This window comes from Bombina bombina, chromosome 1 (assembly GCF_027579735.1).
Source record: "Bombina bombina isolate aBomBom1 chromosome 1, aBomBom1.pri, whole genome shotgun sequence".
Lineage (NCBI taxonomy): Eukaryota > Metazoa > Chordata > Amphibia > Anura > Bombinatoridae > Bombina > Bombina bombina.
Window position 1 is genome coordinate 667,878,168 of NC_069499.1, and position 19,380 is coordinate 667,897,547.

The 19,380-nt window shown below is 38.6% G+C and overlaps 1 protein-coding gene across 4 annotated transcripts in view; it reads right to left on the bottom strand.

The window, feature by feature from the left end:
- LOC128645842 (synaptotagmin-like protein 2) overlaps window positions 1–19,380 on the bottom strand; it is a 258,116-nt gene that overhangs the window by 91,929 nt on the left and 146,807 nt on the right. For all 4 annotated transcript variants that reach the window (XM_053699133.1, XM_053699132.1, XM_053699131.1 and 1 more), the window contains 3 exons: window positions 17,937–18,042; window positions 15,705–15,795; window positions 7,135–8,175 (listed from right to left, as the gene is read on the bottom strand). In XM_053699133.1, coding sequence (XP_053555108.1) covers window positions 7,135–8,175; window positions 15,705–15,795; window positions 17,937–18,042 — 1,238 coding nt within the window. The remainder of the gene's footprint in view (window positions 1–7,134; window positions 8,176–15,704; window positions 15,796–17,936; window positions 18,043–19,380) is intronic.

Below are 19,380 nucleotides of genomic sequence, written 5' to 3' on the forward strand. Positions count from 1 at the left end.
AAGGACACTCTGTGTTTGCTATGGAAACCTATTACTAACAAGCATATAGCGAACAACATAAGATAATTACATTAGACAGCCATACATAGGTGAAGATGATTTATTCTAGGACACTGCTTACAGACACAGGATAAACCGGACGCCATATGGCTGATATGAAAAGAGCAAAAGAAAGTAGGATATGGTTGTTTCATGGGCAAACTGGGATGTTTATTTACTGAAAACAGAACTGTTATAAGCAACTTGTACTAATCTCACTATATGCATAATAGAAACCTTCTCCCTGACTAAGACAACTACTTGCTCTTCCTGACTAGGATGTGGGAATATATAAAAGACTTTACTATGCACTGAAAATGGAATAGTGAAGACCCCAAGACTCATTATACCCTAGTAATAGCTGTGGATGAGAGGAAACAGTTAATCTATAGGGGAAACAAATAGCAGCAATTCAGTGACACACAACCCCGATCCAAATATACCCAATTTACATGCATCCAGCTGCAAAAAAGCCAATACATTTACATCAGAGATATATATATATCTGTAGACCAGGAACTAATTAAGCTGTCTTGTTTGTTGATACACCCCTGCTGTTATGTCGGCCAGGAAACAAAATAAGCCATCTCAAGGGCCCAAAACACCAGCAGCTACCTTGTTTTTCAAACCTGTAAGATGGGAAAAAGCACTAGAAATTACCAGTAACATTACAGAGGAAGATGTCGACTCTGACACAGACTCACAGATTAATGAAGAGGATTCTATACCCGCTACAAAAGCTGACTTACGAGCTCTAGTATCTAAACAGGACATTAACAAGAATTTTGACAAACTTTGGGAAAAATTTGATTCCTTCCAAAATACTGTCACTAACAGCCTTGCAGAAATAAAACATTACATCACAGAATTAAGTTCCAGAGTGGATACACTAGAGGAATCTGAAATCGCCACTACAGAAGATTTAACAACACTTAAATATCACCTGTCTGAACAACAGCAAGAGGTGAATGAGATGCAGGACAAGTTAGAAGACCTCGAAAATAGAAGTCGCAGATGCAATCTGCGGTTGAAAGGGATACCGGAATCTGTTCCTGTGAATGAGTTACACATCTATCTACACCAACTTTTCCAGGCAATTACTGGAGAAGTTGAAAACGAAAAATTTCAATTAGAAAGGGCTCACAGAGCACTGAGGGCCAAACCGAAAGAAGATGCCGCACCCAGAGATGTAATTGTAAAATTTTTAAGATTTCCGGAAAAAAGAAGCAATTTTAGCGGCAGCTAGGAAAAACTCTACTTTTAAATTTCAAGGGACAGTTATTCAATTCTATCAGGACCTGTGTGTCAAAACGCTACAACGAAGATTCCATCTGAAACCGCTTACTACACTTCTGAGGAAGAATAAGATCAGCTATCGGTGGGGATTCCCCTTCAACCTACACATCTTCCACAACGGAAAATCCCTAAGTCTGAAAGAACCAACAGAAATCCTAGCGATCTGCAATAGGTTGCAGTTGGAGGTTCCAGATTTACCACAGATGAAACTAATAGAGGCTACATCACAGAAACCATCTGGCTCTGGTCAGCCACAAAGACAAAGATGGACCAGGTTAACGAAAAGGAAAGCCAAGACATGACATTTTTGCTATATAGACAACCGAAGGGTTTGTTAAACATGTTGTGCACTTGGTAAATGTGAAGGGTGGGAAACCACATCCTTCTTTCTACTATTTTCATCCCAGGTCAAAAGGCTGGGTCGAATTGGTATGTACATTGGTTCTACAGTTAAAAGAAGTTGGGACATGGAAGATTCGGGAGGGGTCAGAGTGGTTAGGGTAGATGTCTTTTATAAATCACTTAGTTACAAGATGCCTATGAAATAGACTGATGGGAACTACCCAATTATCAGTTTATTGAAGATAAAAAAAAAACTTAAATTTTTCTTAACTCACAAAAGGCTCACAAGCAGTGAAGGTAAAATGCATTCACAAAATATTTTTTTTATGTGCGGGGGAGGGGGATGGGATTTCTTTTTTTCTTTCTTCTACAATTAGTTCTTAACTGTAGGAGGAATGTTCTTTATCATTGAAAATGTCTATGTATTTGTTCTGGTTTATGTTTTAATATATTGTTTTGACTGTTTAACTGAATTAACTAGGAAAGGAAGCACACATCTGCAATGTCAAGTAAACAGAAGGTGGATCCGGGGGAGGAGCCCCAGACTTAAAACTGTAAGTAATGACAGGTGACATTAGGCTTATTACACATAATGTAAGGAGCCTAAACTCAGATCTTAAACGCAGGACAGCAATGGGCCAGTATTCTAGACTAAAGGCTAATATAATATTTTTACAAGAAACACACTTTACCAAAGAGGTAGTGCCGAAGTATTGGTCGAGATGTTTTACCCAGCATTATCACTCAACAACAGATAAAAAGAAGAGGGGAGTGTAAATTTTACTTCACCATTCACTGGGATTTGTGGTAGAAGAGACAACCAGGGATCCAGAAGGAAGGTTTTTGATAATAAGAGGGAGACTTCGAGACAAACAAATAGTTTTATGCAATATTTATGCACCCAATGAGACACAGACTTCTTTCTTCTCCCACATTTCATATTTGCTAACTCAGTGGTCACAGGCTAGGATATTGATAGGAGGGGATTTTAATATATCAATGTATGCGCATATAGACACAGTCAGTAACAAACTAACTCAGAAACAGACTCTTGGGACACTTTATACGGTAAAACTACAGATTATACGTATTACTCTCACGCCCATAAAATCTATTCCAAACTGGATTATGTTTACCTGAGCCAAATATGGATCCCAGATTTAATGGCCTCCAAGATCCATGCTTGTGCATGGTCAGACCACTCTATAGTCCAAGTAGATATTAAAGAAACATTCCACACCAGTGCAACACGTTCTTGGAATTATGACTCTTTTGTACTACAAAACCCAACAGCACACAGTTCTATATCCCGTGCATTAGCAGAGTACTACTAACCCGATCAACGCCTGGGCAGCACACAAGCCCTTTATTAGGGGATTACTCATTAAAGAAAAGGCTGCTTTAACTAGGGCTAATAGAAGCCAAATTGACTCTTTACAGGCACAGATAGACACCCTTACTAAACTACACCAACAAAACCTAGCGGCAACAACCTTTCAAGAATTGCTATCTAAGAGATCAGAACTAGCAACAATTATGAATAAAGTGTCTATTAGAGCAGCCCATAGGTTGAAATCACAATATTTTTTATATTCCAATAAACCAGATAAGTACTTAGCACACAAACTTAGAGAAAAGACTAAATCTTTTGCGATACCGTATCTACAGAAAACAGACGGAACTTACACTTCGAATCCCCAGCAGATAGCTGATAGCTTTGCCCTTTACTATGCTCATCTCTATGATGGAGAGAAAACCGCACATGACGACCAGACTAGACAATTGCTATATAAATTTTTAGAGGACGCTAACCTTAAGCCCATAGACAAAGCGACCAATGATGAATTAAACAGGGGGGTGTCGACCAGGGAGGTACTCATTGCCATTAAGGAACTTAAACCAGGAAAAGCTGCTGGCCCAGATGGGTTTCCAGGAGAGTATTATCAACTTTTTAAATCCATTCTAGTTCCACATGTAGAGAAATTTTGTAACGACATCTTGCAAGGTAGGCAAATCCCAAAAGAAATATTGCAGGCTAAGATAGTGGTGATACCAAAGCCGGGAAGGAACCCTAAATTATGTCAAAGTTATAGACCTATTTCCCTAATTAATCAAGACAAAGATTTTTACTAAAATTTTAGCAAACAGACTCAAGATGTACCTTCCTGACTTGGTTCACCAAGACCAGTTGGGGTTTATTTTAGAGAGAGAAGCACCAGATAACACTAGACGTATGATCTCCCTGGTTGACTACCTTAATAAGACGCAAACGCCTTCTCTGGTCCTATCTCTGGATGCGGAGAAGGCGTTCGACAGAATAGACTGGGAGTTTATGATGGAAGTTTTAGATAGGTTGGGATTTAGGGGACCCTTCGTACAAGCTATTAGGAGCATCTAATCCCATCCCACAGCCCATATTAGAGCGGCAGGTTATCAGTCAAAGCTCATAGAAATACGGAACGGGACAAGACAAGGCTGCCCCCTTTCACCACTCCTATTTGCGCTGTGCATAGAACCCTTAGTGGCTAAGATCCGTTCGTCCCCAGAAGTTCATGGAGTCATGATGGAGGGGAATGAATTCAAAATTTCCTTATTTGCGGACGATGTCCTCCTAACCTTAACCAAACCGAAGATATCCCTGCCACACATATCAAATACTACAACACTACTCTATTATCTCAGGATATAAGATCAACTTAGAAAAGTGTGAGGCACTACCGATTGCCCTCCCAAGCCACACCAAAAAGGTAATTGAAGCCAATTTCACATTTGCATGGGCTAAAGAGGCGATCAAATATTTAGGAGTCAGAATCTCAAGTGATGTCACAGAACTATATAAACTGAATTATGTCCCTTTATATAAGGCAATTAGGAAGGAGATAAACACCTGGAGGAGGGGCGGGTTCTCTTGGTACGGACGCCTATCGGCCATTAAACTGAACATTCTCCCAAGATTACTGTATCTTTTCCGGGCCCTACCAGTTAAAATCCCCTTATTGGAACTTAACAAACTACAGACTGACTTGGTAGGTTTTCTAAGGGGCAACAAAAAAGCTAGAATTCCTTCCCACATACTATTACAACACAGACAGCTTGGGGGGGTTGGGGGTTCCAAACTTACTGAACTATTACCAAGCGGCGAGATTAGCACAGACTACTTTATTAGGTAAAAAAACAAATGATTTGGTGTGGATACGTGTGGAAACCCTGATGTCGGGCTGTAAACATCCGGATGATATCCTGTGGGAGCATTCGGGGCAAACATCTAGGGACAAGCAGACCTCGAGACTCACAGAAGAGATGATGTCTCTGTGGAGCTCATTATCTACGTCTCTACAATTGCTTCCAGCAGACTCATTGATGAGACCAGTTAGGACAATTATAGGCTCAGACTTTCATTCACAACTAGGAAAGTGGGAAAATAAAGGGCTTTATAGGGTAGCTGATTTTCTACACAAAGGTAAGATTGCTACATATCAGCAGATACAAGAGAAACTAAAACCAGAAAAATTACACTGGTTTTTATATTTACAAATAGCATCAGCTATCACAAAGGCTATACCCCGAAACCCTAGTCAAAGTTTGACGATACTGGAGAGTTACTCTAGCTCCAATGTCAGAAACAAAAAGCTAATTTCTCACATATATATAGTGATACAGAAGGCCAGGACTACTTCTATAACTTCCCTAATGGAGAAATGGGAACTAGACACAAATAAGACAGACAAAAGAAGAATGTGAGGTAGTCTTTCAAGCAGCCGGGAAGGGACTAATAAGTGCTGAGTTTAAAGAAAATTGCATTAAATACACCTTTAGGTTGTATCTCACTCCGATAGTCACATCACATTACACTCCAAATGGTAGTAAAAATTGTTACAGAGGGTGCGCAGAGACGGGGACATATATGCACATGTGGTGGGATTGCCCGCAAATAAAACAGGTATGGACTGACCTATCTAACCTATTGAGTGAAGTATTATCTGAAAATATCACACTGACAGCGTCTCAAGCACTACTAAACGAACACATACAATCACTTTCATTCGCACCCTATGCACTGCTACTAGGATATGTGTGGCTAAATATTGGAAGACAGGGGCACCCACATGGGGGGAGGTAATGGTAAAGATCAAAACTACTTACAAGATGTCTAAATCAGCATCTTTTATACAGGATAACCATGAACAATTTTTAAGAGTATGGAACTGCTGGATATTGAAGGGATTTTAATAAATTTCGGCTATAGGAAAAATGTACTTGGATACCACATACCATAGACATTCAATAAGGAGGGCACGGGAACATGAGACACTGACTGAACATAAAGACTCGCGTTTGACACTGAGACTGGGGGCTACTTTCCCGGATCTACAGTAAGAAGATTAAGGAAACAGGCAAGTTATTCAGTTTTTGTTTGTTTTTTTTGTTATATTGTTTGATGTTTAATGTTATAATTTTTAGGTGGGAAAAAAGAGAGGTTTAGATGATATGTTTGAGAAACATGGAGAGAGAGGGGATATCAAAGGAAAAAGATCCTACAAAGTTTTTCCTCTGGACGCTGTATTCGCCTCTCTTTCGAGAAACCTCCATTTAGGTATTCGGACACACTGATTAGCAGATCTTTCTGGACTAAACTAAGAAATTATAAAGGTACAGTTGGGGGGTTCCCCCTTTTTCTTTTAAGCCCCTCGTCATGGAGGGGAGAGAGGGGGGTCTCCTTTTGATGATGAATATGTGATGTACAAAGTCCTTTTTTTTGTGTGTTCCGCAATAAAAAATTATTTCAACTAAATAGATCTGCACAAGGAGCTAAGTGAAACATATCATGTTATTGTTTCAGTTAAATAAAACCATTGAAATTGCTATTACTAAGATGATGATTATTTTTCTCCTTTCAGTGAAGTGCAGTAGAAAAGTTGCCCAAATATGAATGATTAACATAATAGACTGGAAATTATTAATCTCACAACATTTTCATAATTATGTATCCGTATTTATAATTGTATAAAAAAACAGCAAGAATTTGTTTTTATATTAAAATACCACTATTTAAATTGAGTCTTACTGACTTAAATAAATTTGATTCAAATCAAATCCACCTGGATAAAAACAACAGATAGAAATGAGACAACAGATTTAGGAACTTACACAATTGATGCATATTTCATATTATGAAAATGGAATCAAATAGAGCTTCTAAGTGGTTACAAGGAAATACTATTGAAAATACTAATATTAACACAGAGGGCAGCGGACTCAAGAAGAAAGCATTATCTTAAATAAATATAGTGAGGCTTAGGGCTATTATAACATTATGGCTTAAAGTTCTTAATAATTTACGTGTGGCACAGATATTCCCTTAATGTTTTGGTAATATATATGACTATTATGTACTGATTATCTAATTCAAAAGAAAAAGTGATCAAAATACATAATTAGAAAGAACAAGACCAATACCATTCTCAGTTTCAGTAGCTGTATTTTCTGTCATATCTCCCCCTTTTCGGTCAGTGTGTTCAATGATTTTCTTGCATTGTTCTTCATCAGAAGTAACTGTATCAATTAATATTTGGACTCTACTGAACAGGGACTCGCTAACTTGTGGTTTAGATTCTGGTATAATGTGTTCTTCCACAAAACCTAACATTTCCGACTCAGGGACAGTTTCAAACTTTTCATCTTGAGGAGAGGAGGGAGAATCAACTTTCTTCTCCTGATGCACTGAAGGAGCTCTGATGGGTAACTTTGACTTTCTTGAAGCTCTACTAGTGCCACTGCTTTCCTCACTATGTGATGTGGTACCATTGTTTTCAGACACAGAAACACTTTTAGAAATGGATGAACCTTTACTCTTTCCATATGTAGATCTTGGTATCATTGAGGATGAACCTTTTCTTGGTGGAGCAACATAGAATTGTTCATCTTCACTGGAAGATAAGACTGGTGCTCTGTGGCTGACATGCCTTAGTCTATATGGAAGTTCAGGAGAAACCTCTCCATTTTGACTTTTGTTGGATTGAATAGAACTAGCACAATTCAATACTGGCTGCTGCCGTGTTGATGGCTCTTGTGGATGTTTTGTCTCTACTACATCCTGGTTGTAAGTGCCTTTCATACTGGCTGAATTGTCTGCCCCCTTCTCCCAAAATTTCTTCAGTGACATGAACTGGTCTTTATCTAGCATGGCATCTTGCTCAGTCAATTTGTCTTTCATAGATTGCACTGTGAAATTGGAACCTGATCTAAGATCTTTATCAAATTCTGCTTCTGGCGAGGATAGACCCGAGCGTCCAGGTGCTTCTGATTTCTTTGCATTGTTGTCTGACTGATCCAGCTGCAATCCTGTTTCGGGCCAAGAAAGCCCTATGCTTGATTTTCTTTTTACAGGAATCTTACTTGGGCTTTTTACTGAAGTATTTTCTTGTGTGAAATTCTGGTCTCTGTTGTCACCACTGGCTGATAAATTTGTTGGTGTATCTGGCAGAATTGTTTGCCCCACTATAGAAAAAATATTTATAGTTATAAATAGAAGTATGCTTCACAAATATATAACAATTAAGAAAGCATTCGTATTTACTGTACAATTGTTAAAAAATTTCAGCTCAAATATACACGTTTAAGCTTAAAATGTAAAAAGAAATGGGGGAAAGTCTAACCCAATATTTCCATAAAAAAGTTATAAACTCATTTTTGTAACCTGACTATGGTTTTTGTTATATATTAATTAAATACTGTCAATACAAGACCTCCGAGTCCAAAATGTATTTAGTTTATACATATAGGTAGTAAATCTATGTTTTTTAAATGAATAGTGTGAATATTTAAACAAAAAATATTGTGGGAGGTTCCCACTGCTTATTATTATAATGTGTAATGATATTTTTTCCCAAACATACATCCAGGTTGATCTGTAGATTTCTTGCACATTCTACTATATGCAAAGATTTCCTTAATTTGCTTAATCCATATAAAACAATGCATTAATCTAAAAAAGTAACAAACTTACAACTATAAAATATAAAAATAACAAAGCATATTCATCAAGAGATTTGATAAACCAATAGACAAGGAGTTGGTGTTGGTATTTTACTTTCCTCACGTTGCACCTTTCAACAAAAACAGCCCTTCTCTTCCTTTACATTTTCTTCATTTGAAGCACACATTATTTGTTTATTCTCTCCCCTCTCTATACGTGTTGCAGTCATATACTGCCCCCTGGCTCCTCAACTCAAGTTTTACATCACTTTGCTTATTTTCATTCCTCAGACACCCCTGCCCTCATTCTTGGCGACTTCAACATCCCTCTTGACAATCCCACTGCCTCCTCTGCAAAATAACTTCTGCAACTCACTTCCTCTTTCAGCCTGTCACAATGGACTGAGTCTCCCACTCACAAAGATGGTCACTCCCTCTGATTTTCAGCTATCGATGCACTATCTCAAATTGTACAAACTCCCATTTTCCTCTTTCTGACCATCATCTCCTCACTTGCAACATCACATCCATCCCTACAACTCCCCCTCCCTCTACACTTCAAACCAAACTTCACAGAAGCACTAACTCATTAGATTAGCAACAGCTTGCTAGCTCTCTCGAACCACTGCCTCTTCCATCCCCTCCTTTTTTGGCCCTGACCAATCTATCTGCCACTATAACTCCACCCTTACATCGGTCATTGACAATCTGGCCCCACATACCATAGCTCAGAAACCACACTCTCATCCTCAGCCCTGGCATACTCCTCTGACACGGTACCTACGCAGATGTTCCCGTACTGCTGAGTGACACTGGTGAAAATCTCAGAGTTAAGCTTACCTTCACTACAAGTTCATCTTGAACTCCTACCATACTGCCCTAAATCTTTATAAGCAACAATACATCTCTACTCTTATCTCTACTCTTTCCTCTAACCCAAAACATCTGTTTTCCACATTCAATACTCTTCTCAACCCACCCCCACATCCTAATACAACTTCTCTCTCAGCTCAAGATTTTGCAAGCTACTTCAATAACAAAATTGACGCCATCAGAAATGAAATCAGCTATCAACATACTACCAATCTCCCACCCCCTCAAAAGCTCACAATCATCCAAAACCCAAATAGCCATAAATTTAGCTCTTTTGCCCCTGTTACCGAGGAAGAAGTTTCTGCCCTTATACTGTCCTCCCACTTCATTACCTGTCCCCTCGACCCCATCCCCTCACAGCTACTCCCTTCCCTCTCTTCTACACTTACCCCTACACTCACACACATTTTCAACCTCTCCCTCAGCACTGGTATATTTCCCTCATCTCTAAAACATGCACTGGTCACACCTATCCTCAAAAAACCTTCTCTTGATCCAACCTCCCCATTCAACTACCGCCCTATTTCCCTACTCCCTCTTGCCTTAAAACTCCTTGAAAAACTAGTATATGCATGTCTATCCCATTTTCTTACACTAAACTCTTTTCTTGACCCACTGCAATCTGGATTTCATCCCCATCACTCCACAGAGACAGCTATTGTCAAGGTTACCAAGGACCTACTTACAGCAAAATCCAAAGGCCACTTCTCTCTGCTTATCTTCCTTGATCTGTCTGCAGCCTTTGACACTGTCTACAACACTCTTTTGTTCCAAACCCTCCAATCCTTCGTCATCTGCGACACAGCTCTCTTGTGGTTCTCTTCCCATCTATCTAACCGTACCTTTAGTGTAGCCTTCTCTTGAGCAGCCTCTGTCCTGTTACCACTTTCTTGGGGTACCTCAAGGCTCTGTCCTCGATACCCTTCTCTTTTCAATCTACCGTCATCCTTAGGTTTCTTTAAAAAGTCCCATAGGTTTCAATACCATTTATATGCCGATGACACCCAAATCTACCACTCTGCACTAGACCTACCTCCTTCCTTACTAACCCCTGTCACTAACTGTCTTTCTCATATCTCATCTTGGATCTCCTCTCACTACCTTAAGCTAAATTTCTCCAAAACTGAACTCCTTATTTTTCCCTCTTCTTCCAAAATCTTCACCACCCAATTTTCTATAACTGTTGATAAATCCATCATTACCGCTTCCCCGCATGCCCGATGTCTTAGGGGTCACACTCGACTCAGACCTTTCTTTCACTCCTCACATTCAGTACTTGGCTAAAGCCTGCAGCTTCCACCTTAAAAAGATCTCTAAAATTAGACATTTCCTTACACAAGACACAACTAAGATTTGAATCCACTCTCTCATCTTTTCCTGCCTCGACTATTGCAACTCTGTCCTCTCTGGTCTACCTAGCTACCGCCTAGCTCCTTTACAATCCATAATGAATGCCTCTGCCAGGTTCATCTTCCTTACACATTGCTCTTCATCTGCTGCACCTCTCTGCCAATCCCTTCACTGGCTTCCTCTTGCTTCCAGGACTAAACACAAAATCCTCACTCTGACAAAGCCCTCAACTGCACTGCTCCCCCCTACATTTCAGACCTTGTCTCCATATACTCTCCCTCCCGTCCCCTTCACTCTGCTCACGATCTCCTCCTCTCTTGTTACTTCTTCACATTCCCGTTTACAGGACTTCTCCAGACTGGCTCCCATCTTGTGTAACTCCCTGCCTCTCTCCACAAGACTTAAACCTAGTTTTAACAGCTTCAAGCGCTCCCTGAAGACTCTACTATTCAGGGATGCATACAACCTACACTAACCTTTCCTAACTCCATTGCTTTCCCCTTGAACCCCTTAGAATGTAAGCCTATGAGCCCAGCTGTTTGTAGATCGCCTTTATAAGAGCCAAATAAAATGGTGCAACTCTCGGCAGGGCCCTCTACCGATTTGATCCCTATGAATGTTATTGTGTATACCGCCTATGTTTATAGCACTGCGGAATCTGTTGGCATTCTACAAATACCTGATAATAATAGTAGATGGATATTTGTTTTAAGGGATATTAAACAGTGCCCCTTTAGTAAAAAGAAATCTGTTAATTCAAAGTAAAACTAAAAAGAAACAGGATGTGTTAAAAAACAGCAATGTAGCACGAAAACGCAACAACATAAAAACACCCACACTCGCACGCTAACCCGACCGTGTATTCAAGAGCGCTAAACCCAATATGAAATATTAATATTTCACATTCCAATGTTCTTCACATAGTAGAATATGTTCTATTTATTCATAAATACATATTTATATAGATATCTGTATATTCACCTATATATCTATTCCTAAAAATATATAGGTATAAATATGTATTTTACATGAACAGTATCAGATAAATATAGAAATGAAAAATATGTGTTTTGCACATTGTGTTTTTTCGCAAATTTAGATGTTGACATGGTCGGGTTAGCGCCTTAAGATTACTAGTTTTCATGTGTGCTAACCCAACTGTGTTGATATCTAAATCACGAAAGACAATGTGCAAAACACATATTTTACATTCCTATGTTCTTTACAAATGTACTTTTGTATGCAGTGTTAGGGGAAAAAAAATCTGAAAAAAAGCTTCTTATAGGCTAAAGTGGCAAGTATTTAGTGTGATTGGAAAATGGTGTATATAACAATCCCAAGCACACTGCTAATGCAGTAAAATCATGTTTGGAGAGAAAAACAGCTGATAAAACACTGACAGTCATGATCTGGCCTCCACAGAGCCCAGACCTAAATATTATAGAGCCAGTATGGGATTAACTGGACAGAGAAAAAAATAAAAAAAGACAACCTAAATCTGAAGAACTCTGACAAATGCTGAAAAAAGCCTGGTATAATATACCAAAAGATTACTTCAGAAAACTTCAGGACAGTCTGCCCAAAAGAGTTCAAGATGTGATTAGAGCCAAGAGAGGTCACACAAAATGGCTTCTTAAGGCAAAATTCAGTATTTTTTATATTTTGTGTAAATATTGCCTGTATTTTCTGTTTATATTAAAATGAAGGTTAAGTTGCCTGTATGTCAAACTTGAATCCAATTCTCTGTCCAAAATAAATATGGGTTTCAGTTACCATGTTGCATGAAATCATCTTGAAATAAAGTTATTGCCGTATTATCTCAATATTTACAGTTTATCAAAATCTACCCATTTTTTTAATTTTTTTTACTTCTCAGTCACATTCTCCAAACTACCAATTAAAATTCTGTCCGTTAGACGGCCGTCAATCTACTGTACGTCACCCGCCTACTATTTAAACAGCGCATGCGCTACTGTCTCACTCTCCATCTGGACTCATATGCGCGGTCCCGTTCCGCGCAGGCGTAATAGCTTGCAGTCGTTAGACAATTATTTGATTAACAAATGCGCATTGGTGAGTGTATGCAATAGTATCACATGTGCAGTAGTAGTTCACATCGGCGTATTGCGGATGCTCAATAGTTGAGGTTCATCATGCACTCACTTGGGAGACCGCTCTATACGTAATAGCGGAGAAAGTCACAAAGTAGTTGTGGGGAGAAGTCTGCACAAAAACGGTAGGCAGATTACTATATTTAAAAAAAATATATAAATTCATAAAATATATTAAAATAAACTTAGCGATTTTAATAAACAGACCAAAAATAAATATGGATGGTCATTAAAACTTTGCTAAAAAGATACATCTAATTGTGGCCTTAGACTTTTACACAGTACTGTATTTTTCTAGATATATCTGATACTGTTCATGTAAAATACATATCTATACCTATATATGTAACGGAATAGATATACACATAGGTATATACACATATACATAGAAATATGTATTTACAGTAAAAAGGGGCATTTTCCTGAAAGTGAAGAACATTGGAATGTTAAATATGTACAGTAAATATACAGTAAAAACAACTACATCTGTACACACAGATAAATATGTATATATATATATATATATATATATACACAAAACACGGACCGGGTACACATCCCATGACCCTGCAACATGCACAGCTGCCTGTGACTCTGGTGACAGTGCAGCTTCCTGAGAGTGCTGGTTTGCACCCAGGGCTGTGCATGTTGCAGGGTCATAGGATGTGTACCCAGTCCGGCCTGAGAGTGCTGACCCCACCCGTGTTTTGTATATGTTTGGGGAGATTACATAAGCCTGTGCACCCTCCATTTTTTCACAGTTGTTTGATTGTGAGCCTGCAATGTGTGGCTGTTTAGGCACCCAGGTTTATTTGGAAGAAACCTTGACAAGGTACCTGGGCTTTTCCCATTTGGCCAGATGCGGTAACTAATTCTTCCATTGCTGCTTTTTATCTTAGTTGAGAGCTTGTGAGTGAGTGCTGGACTTTTTTTTGTGTGTTCATACATATTTAGACATGTGTATCTATGTATCTCTAAGTTAAAGCCCTTTGCATGCCTTAACACCTGAGACCTCATATTTTTGAGCCTTATAAATTATTTTTAAAAATGCATTTAAAAGTTATATCAGACAGTGTTATTATTAATGTAAGAAACATATAAAGAAGAGTGCCTCATAGTGCAGTTATCCAAGGTAAAAAGCGGTAAGTGAATGAATGCTGACAAATGGTTGCTCGTGTCACCATTTGTCAACATTCATTCACTTACTGCTTTTTACCTTGGATAACTGCACTATAAGGCACTCTCCTTTATATTTTTCTTAGATGACCTTTGCAAGCCCAATCCGCTAGAAGAAAAGCTGACTCAAGGACTACACTTTGAAAATAATTTTACACACAATTTTTTTCCCCCCATCTTGTACAATTTTGTATTATTTTGTATAATTTTACAATTTCACAGTGCACACGCATATGTGTGTCATTTATTTTTTCCTATATATTAGTATTTTCCCCTTTTATTATTACCACTAACATTACCCACTTGAGGTTTCACAATTTTCCCATTTTCCTTTAACTTTCTTACTTTTGAATTTGATCATCTCACATTTCCATTTGTTTTATTAATTTTGCGCCCTCTGTTAAATTCCTAATTATAGGAATTTGCATTATATATTTATTATGAATGTAATTGTAATTTTAAAGGTATTTTTTATGTTTTTTGTGCCATTTTTTTTTTGTCTCACACAACAGTTAACCCAAGCTCAGAAGTCGCGTTAACCCAGCATGTTAAATGTGATTGTGCTCAAGCGAACACGTTTACTTTCAACTCATAGTATGTGCGCTACTTTAGATGCACACAACAGTTAGCGCTCCACTCATAATCTAGCCCTAAATGAGGGCTAGAAATTTTCAGTATAGCCACTACCCTCAGCTAGATAAGACAGCTACCATTACACAAATTATGGTAGATGTTTTTTTCAGTCCTATACTAATCATTGGCAATAAACTATTTGCAGCTAGCAGATAGGTGTCTCCTAGCAACACTTCTAAAGAAAAACTGCTAATTTGCCTTACTGTAGAGACCCCAACCTCCTTGTAGTGCTGTGACAGGAAGTAATGGACACTGCAAAATCTAAGTTAAAAAAAAAGTAATCAAAGGTAAAATCCTTCTAAAGTTATGAATATTTACATATTGCAATGGTTTATATTAAGTATAAAACTGCTTAGTGTTTTTATCACAATGAAACAGACTGTTTTATATATCCCTTTAAATTGTTTCACTAAATTCACTATCCCATTGTGCCATCACATTTTTTTTTATTAGGCTGTATTTAGCCAGTTGGCTTCCATTTGACTATAACTGATATGTCATATTAATTCCTTTACTCCTTTCTTGTATTACCTTATCAGCTGATAAAACCACAATCATTATACAATTTACAAGTTCTTTTTTATTTATGAAGAACGTATATATAATCTTGTCCTCGTCAGTATGATACATGAATGCTACAGAATATCTCTGTATCTATTAATCATAAACTACTAAAAACTGCAGTGTTTCCAGATGAAGGCTTTTCTGATTTGTTGGATACAAAGTTATAGTTAAAAACCTCTCTTATAACATATATAATTAGGTATAATATATACTATTTCACAAATAGCCAGATAGATAGAAAGATTAAACAATCGATAGATAGATAGATAGATAGATAGATGTACTGTCAGCTGTTTTGTGATATCAGTATGTACAGCGTGAAATCTATATAAAAAGCTATGTTACCTTGACCAGACGATTTTGATGTCAAAGAATCCTGCGATGGGGTTAAACCAATTCCAGTGTCCACTGATGATACATCACTTATACTGGATCTCTAGAAAATAATGTGTAGCACATAAGGATATTTCAAATGGCCATTAAAGCTTCCTCATCCATTAGGGGGCATAGATTTTATTATTTTATTATTTTTTTTAAAAAGTGTTCTTATCTGTATCTGAGGTCTGCCAATAATCTTCAATGTTCTCTATGCAAATTACTAAGCATAAAAGTGTAATACACATCTCATAGTCTATATTAAACATATATTCTAATTTGATTTGGGAAAACATCATTAATATTTAACTATCTACATACATGGGAACCGTTTTGAATCAGGTATGTTTGCTATAGTTACCAAATATGCTGAAACCTTTGTCCAACCCCTATATATGAGAGAACCTCTCTGGGTGATAACATTCAAATTCATTAGTCTAAGTCAAAGGTGGCAAACGTGCACAAAGTGGCATTAAAAAAATACTGACACTCCACCTCTGGGATGCCAACATGCTGCTTGTTTTTATTTGACTGTGATTGAGATGGGCAGCTTAGCATCCTTTTAAGTCAAAGCTTACAAAGTCCCCGCAAGTTGTGGCTTATACATCAAATCACTGCCCTGTTATGTAGAGACATAAGGTTTGGGGTAGCTGTGACCTTGATTGTAGTTGCAGTAGTGAGTCAAGGCATTTCAAGGTTTATTTTGGGTAGGATAAAAAAAAGAGGAGAGATAATAAGGGGGCAATTTATCAAGCTGAGACGGACAAGGTGCACATACGCGCCCCTTCCCGCCGCAGCTTGCCTCTTGCGGGTTGAATTCCCATGGCGGAATTCAGCATTGCACACAAACGCTATTTTGCGCTTGTGTGCAATCCAGCCCCCTGCCCACACACACAGCCAATCACGCACTGGCAGGAGAGGTAGTGAAAGGTTAGGAAAGGTTAGGAAAGGTTAGGTTAGGAAAGCAGAGGTCTGATGACCGCAGGTTGTTAAATACGGCGTGCAGGTTCTCTTGTGAGAACCTGCAGTCGTATGGGGTCGAAAGGCTTACGAAGCCTTTGATAAATTGATTCCTAAGCCTCTGAATAGGTGTAGAGACTTACTATATTTTTTCCTTATAAATTCAAACTATATAAGGAAATAAAGCGTAATTGCTGATATACGGTAAGGATTTTGTTAGGAAATGCACAAATATGGTGCCACGTTTTTGCATAGAGAAACATATTGAAAACTCTTCTACTATATCTGTAAAGACAAATATGTTCCTTAAACTTTGTGACCTGCCCTGATGTGCAGGGGGACACAGAGGGGCCACAAAAAATGCCAGTTGAACCCTTGCAATATTATGGATTGCATGTTCAATTATTGCCCCTAGACATGCAGGTCTGTACTCAATTGAGATCTCTGATACCCCTGTAATTATGCCCCTGATATCATTTAAAGCGACTCATAATCTATTAAGGGAATACTGGTCTGTGGATCAGTAATAATAAAGATACATTTTAGTGGTGGCATTGCCAAGTAAAAATGTATCATAAATACTGAAATCATTTAACATTGGCTTATAAACACTAGTGGTTATTATTATTATTATTCTTTATTTATAAATCGCCAACAGGTTCCACAGCGCTGTCCATGGGTACAAAAAAGTACAAAGGTGAAACAATACAATAAAAGACAAATATTATAGGCAAATACAGGGGGTATTGAAGGCCCTGTTCCCGTGGGAACTTACAATCAAGATGGGTAGGAGGATGGGAAATAGGAGGTGGGGACTGCAGAGGTGAGAATGAAATTAGTGAGGAGATAGATGAGGGCAACTGTTAGGTAAGTGAAATTCATTTGTTACTGAGTCGGGTGATAAGTTTTCTTGTACAAAATGGTCTTTAGGGAACGTTTCAAGGAAGTTAGCAGACAGTCTGACAGCTGGCGGAAGTGCGTTCCAGACGGTTGGTGCCGCACAAGAGAAGTCCTGTAGTCAAGCATGAGGAGGTGATGGTAGAGGAAGAAAGGAGCAGGTCATTGTTGGATCTTAGGGGGCAGGCTGGAATATATTTGTTGATGAGTGAGGACAGGTAGGGTGGGGCAGCATTGGTAAGGGCTTTGTAGGTCAGGGTGAGAATTTCAAAGACAACCCTGCTCATTCTAACAACCAGTTGTTAATTTACAATAGGAATGTGATCTAACCTACAGAATACACACCTTCTCAAATGCACATTGCGGAGATGTCTCAGGCAGGAAAGGAGGAATATCCTTTTGTATAGATGCATCAGAAAGTATTTCTTCATATTCTTTATCATCATTAACTCTGTAAATTAAAATATACATTTCAATCAATAAATATAGGTCATACAAATTGAATTCTTCATTTAACAATAATATGTGCCAGGAAAGTGAGAAATGGAGCTCAGTGAGTGTGAGGAATATGAAGTAAAGGAGAATTTTGCGGTCAAAATTTAGTAAAGAGCAGTGGGTTTAGAGCAGCACATTAACCATATGCATTTTTTGGCAAACAAAACTGACAACAGTAGAATAAACTATGTTTAATGAACTTAAACTGTGTGTGTGAGTGTGTGAGTGTATGTGTGTGTGAGTATGCAAGTCGGCACTGTGCTACAGCCAGACTGTGATGGTAGATAGTCAATGGGGACAACATTTTTCCACAGGTATTTTTTTTAACGAAATATGGGCACACATAAATAAACCCTATGTATGTTTGTCTGTGTGTATGAGTGTGTGTATATGCGTGTGTGAGCGTGTATGTGTGTTTGAGTGTTTGTATGTATGTGTGACTGTGTATGTGTGTGAGTGTTTGTGTGTATGTGTGTCTGTGTGAATGTTTGACTATGTGTGTGAGTGTTTGCATGTGTGTGTGTGTGTGACTGTGCATGTGTGTGCAAGGGTGTATGTGTGTGCGAGTGTTTGCATGTGTGTGACTGTGCATGTGTGTGCAAGGGTGTATGTGTGTGTGTGTGTGTGAGTGACTGTTTGTGTGTATGTGTGTCTGTGTGAGTATGTGACTGTGCTAGTTAGACTGCGAAGGTAGGCAGTCAATGGGGATACTGGGGACAGACCCACAGGCAGACTATACTGCATGGAAAGTGCCTCGGAGTCACTGGAAAAAATGTCTACATATGTGCTGAGCTGTGGAGACAGTCCTCTCTTCTGTAAGATGGGAAATTACTCAAGGCAGCTCTACTTTAGCCTGCTGCTTGAGATGCCTGACCCACATGTGCCGTGGCTATCACGTGAAGCGCTTGGCTATAAGCTAAAGAGGCTCTGCTCCAGGATGCTGTATGAGCTGGGCGGCTCTATTCCAGGCTGCCCTCAGACACTCCTACCCTACGTATACACAGACTGATAACCAGACAGAAGTTCAAGTGCATGGTAATAGTGGTATTTTTTCTTCTAAAGAAGCGGTCACATAATTACTTATAGAAACAGGAACTATTCTGAAATGGTGCAAACTGAAGCCTTGTAAACCGAGGGCCACCTGTATATATATTAGGGTGGCCACCTCAGTCATGTTTTCCTGGACACTTATGAGTTACACATGCTGCAGGGAGGAACATGTATTGTGTTTCTGAACAGCACTATTCAAATTCCTCCTTGCACACCCTGCAGCATGTGCAACTTATAAGTGTTC